The sequence below is a fragment of the Pseudorca crassidens genome, chromosome 1 (genome assembly GCF_039906515.1).
Source record: "Pseudorca crassidens isolate mPseCra1 chromosome 1, mPseCra1.hap1, whole genome shotgun sequence".
NCBI lineage: Eukaryota > Metazoa > Chordata > Mammalia > Artiodactyla > Delphinidae > Pseudorca > Pseudorca crassidens.
In genome coordinates this window covers 53,878,524-53,882,520 of record NC_090296.1, presented here as the reverse complement: position 1 = coordinate 53,882,520, position 3,997 = coordinate 53,878,524, and the positions used below count along the sequence as shown (strand labels likewise).

The 3,997-nt window shown below is 40.8% G+C and overlaps 1 protein-coding gene across 2 annotated transcripts; it reads right to left on the bottom strand.

Annotated features, from left to right (window-relative positions):
- Positions 1 to 932: 932 nt before the first annotated feature.
- RPL10L (ribosomal protein L10 like) lies at positions 933 to 1,811 on the bottom strand. 2 transcript variants are annotated; one of them, XM_067743188.1, is made up of 2 exons: positions 1,496 to 1,581; positions 933 to 1,387 (listed from the first exon to the last, which is right to left on the bottom strand). In XM_067743188.1, the coding sequence occupies exons 1-2, from the start codon at positions 1,575 to 1,577 to the stop codon at positions 933 to 935; spliced, it is 537 nt and encodes a 178-aa protein (XP_067599289.1). In that variant the 5' UTR covers positions 1,578 to 1,581. The 2 variants fall into 2 exon arrangements, with proteins under 2 accessions (XP_067599289.1, XP_067599195.1); XM_067743094.1 differs by having other exon boundaries at positions 933 to 1,811.
- Between the last annotated feature and the right edge of the window lie 2,186 nt (positions 1,812 to 3,997).

Below are 3,997 nucleotides of genomic sequence, written 5' to 3'. Positions count from 1 at the left end.
AAATAACTAAACAACTAAATAACCAGAATTTTAGAATGCAGTAGAGACCCAGAAACTTTAGCTTATGTAATTTCTAAAATAAAACGATGCATAAAAACACCTGTATGATCAACATAACTCTAATGTAGGGCAAACACCTACAACTGCAAACTCTCTCTAGGATTCTTTTAGAGGACAGACAGCAGATTTGGTGTCATTTTCTCTTTTCTGTTGGTTCTACTGGGACTCAGATCAAGAAATATGTACTTGGTTGTCAACCTATGACCTTTCTGTGATGAAGAAAAGATTGGATTGTCGTCTCTTGAGTGTAAGATAATGTAAGGCTTGTCTGGGGAAACCTTTGGCAGTGATCCCCAATTGTCCTAAGGCTGATAATTGGAGGTGACAGGTAATTCTAAAAACAATATGCAGAAATGTATAAGGGAAACATAAGCAACAAGTTTAAGAATAGACTTTTTAGTTTCAAAGAGATTGTAATTGAAATATGACTAATGCCTACCATTATTTTCATCCCAATTGTTTATTTTCTATAAAAAATAAGAATTTTTTCTGTAAATCTCAGATTCTTCTCTATTTTTTATTCAAGGCAATGACAGCTATATAACTTACGACTTCTCTACAAACAAAACTTTTGACATATTTTCCTAGACTCTCTAAGTTAAAAGTGTGGATTAGAATTGCAACAGCTTTCTCTATAAATGGCATACAAATTGTTTCACTCTCACTTGAAATGAAATTATCATTTGTCATTAAAACTCTTTCTGGTAATGTTAACACAAAAAATTATTTCTCTATTAGTCTATATTCTAAAAATTGGATATTTTTAAACTATAAAAAATTAAGAAATAATTCTTTTTTTACCATAAGTAAAATTTATTGGTGAGCAAAAGTCAGACCAGCATGGTCAAAATTGCCAGTGCTGTCAAAAGACCTCACGAGTGCAGAGCTCGCCACTTATCCAGAGGGCCACGGCTGGGGATGTATTTGACTCCACAACCATCCGGGATGAGGCACTTCTTAGCCACTTTGTCTTCAAATTCATCAGCATTAAACTTGGTAAAGCCCCATTTCTTGGAGATATGAATCTTCTGGCGCCCAGGGAACTTGAACTTGGCCCTGCGTAAGGCTTCAATCACATGTTCCTTGTTCTGAAGCTTGGTGCGGATGGACATGATGACTTGACCAACATGGACTCTGGCCACTGTACCCTGGGGTTTTCCAAAGGCACCTCGCATACCTGTCTGGAGTCTGTCAGCCCCAGCACAGGACAACACCTTGTTGATGCGGATAACATGTAATGGATGGAGTCGCACTCGGATGTGAAAGCCATCTTTGCCACAACTTTTCACCATGTACTTGTTGGCACAAATTCGGGCGGCCTCCAGGGATTCAGAAGAGAGCTGCTCATACTCATCAGACACTATGTGTCCACAGAGTGGGAACTCATCCACTTTTGCCTTCTTCCGACCCAGGTCAAAGATACGGATCTTGGCATCAGGGACACCTCGGCAAAAGCGAGACTTTGGATACGGCTTATTCTTGCAATACCGGTAACAACGAGCGGGTCGTCGGCCCATGGCGACACCAGGTATCTCTGAGGCACGCCGAAGAGAAAAGAAGCAGTTGCTTCCACACCTGCGCATGCGCCTCATATACATTGCCCATCTTCCCGCGCAGGAACCATAGAGGACTTGAGGACACTCTTTCACAACGTCCCCACCATAGATGCAGTGACACTCTACGCATGCGTTTGGGGGATTTGGAACATGCGCAGGATGGAAAGGCGGTTGCGTATATTGGCCTGCGGGCATCCAAGTAGAGAATTGGACCTTGCTGCAGCATCGCAGGATCTCGTTTCCTTCCGGCTTTCCCTCTCTGGCATAGAACTTCTGCCCTAAGGTTTGTCTTAACTATAAAAGATGTATTTTCCTAGAATTTGAATGAGTAATGTCTCTCCAGCTAGTCGTACTTTGTGTCTGATTTGTCTAAATAATCCATTTGCCGGAGCTCATATCTCCTGTCAGCATTTGTGGATCAGTTGCTATTTCTCAAAGGGTATGTTGTCATCTTCCATGGGTGAAGTGGTTTCTTGGCTCACTGGTAAGGCTCAGGAAGAAATGAGAGTAGAGGGGAGACGGGGATAGAAGATATCTGTTGTACGTGTTGCTTGATAATTGCTTTAGAAACATGAAACTTTGGTTGTTTTATTTATTCGGCCATATAGAATGATTTTATTGTCAAAATGGCATCCACATAATTGGAATACCAACTGAATTTTTTAACTTTAGGCTATTTGCATTTTCAAATGTTACAGCTTCTGGGAACTGTATAAAAGAGTGACTATTGGGAATTCCCTGGCAGTCTAGTGGTTAGGACTTGTCGCTTTCACTGCGGGGCCTGCCCTCTATCCCTGGTCTGGGAACTAAGATCCCACTAGCCGCGAGGTGGGGAAAAAAAAAAAAAGTAACTATTTATACTTTATTAATCTTTTACACATTACTGAGAATGAGCTTAATAGTTTTTTTCTTCTGATATTAGATTTTGTGAAAATATTATGATCAGGATCAGAGTGTGAGGAAGGAGCGAAATGAAAGAGAGAAAGAGAATTTACAAATAGTATATAATCCCTACTTGGATTTTTCTAGCGTTTTTGATTCCTTGGTGCTGTTTCACAAATCCATGACATAATGGAACAAAATCCTTCCAATGTGAATATATTCTGTTGCTAATGCTTTCTCTTAAACAGGGAAACATAAGTTGTGACAAAATAACTCCTGCTCTTAAAATGAGCGAGGTTTTATAAAATACCCATATTAGAGTAGAATATTAAAACTCCTTGCGTAGTGAACTTTACTACATTATATAGAAGCTTGCTTAATTCCCCTTCCTTCCTTCGTTTCTGCCTTTCTGTTTTCCTCAAATAGTTCCTGTTTACTATATAATCTGTATATGGAGATAAAACAACAAGTAACATTATGCTGCCCTCGCTGAGTTTACAAGTCTAGAGGAGAAGTTATATATTATTCAAATAACATGTCATTGTATTGCAAAGTACAAAATGTGGCAAAAAGGAAAAGCAAGGTGAGGTCTGAAAGCCTGGGATGAAACCCTGATCTAGACTGAGGATTGGACAGGGAAAACTTTATCAGGAAAGAGCTTTCACATAGTGACAGTGGCACATGGGGCCTGGCATATGCAAAGGCCCTGAAGCAGGCAAGAAGATGGACCATTTAAGGAAGGAACCAGAGTAAGGCTAGTGTGCCTATGAGTGGCACAGGGCGTGAGTGGCATAAGGTGAGTCCAGTGGGATTGGGGGCGCTTTTCATATCACAGTGGGCCGTTTTATCAAGTTAGTGGTCCTTCTCTTTTATTTGAACACACTGAAGAGATTTACATAGGTTATATCACTCGATATATACAATATGGTCAGTAGACTGGAAGGGGCCAAAAAATGGATGCAGGGAGGTCAGAAAGGAAGGCTTTGCAACACTGAACAAGAGAAATTAGTGTAACTTGAACATGCTTTTAATATGTTTTACTTTAAAAACATGTTTGTATCTTTTTCTACTACTACATGCCCAGAATATATCATAGTTCTGGGAGAGATGAGTGTGTGAGGTAAAAGGAAGATACCCAATCACAGTTCATGTGCTATCACGCACTCACCACCACCTGTCCAGGCCATGCTTTGTGTTTCCAAAACCCTAGAAATCTCTGACCAGCAGATGTTTTGTTGCTATCTGGACCTCCTTGCATAATCCTCTTTCCTTAATCCAAAAGATGACCTATCACAGTTTGCCTGTGACTGTACCAGTTTTAGCATTGAAGTCCTGCAACCCCCAGAACCCCTCAGTCCCAGACAAAATGAGGGGGTTGATCACCCTACCACACTTAAGCATTGGGCCCCTCACAGTTGTAGGCTAGAGTCAGAGGGTGAGAAGAGAAGGGGAGAGCCAGGCTGGGATTCTCTGTTTATGCTCCTTTCCCTAGTCCTACA

Excerpts from the sequence above, each read along its gene's own strand:
- RPL10L (XM_067743094.1), bottom strand. The coding sequence starts at position 1,811 with ATGCCCGCAGGCCAATATACGCAACCGCCTTTCCATCCTGCGCATGTT.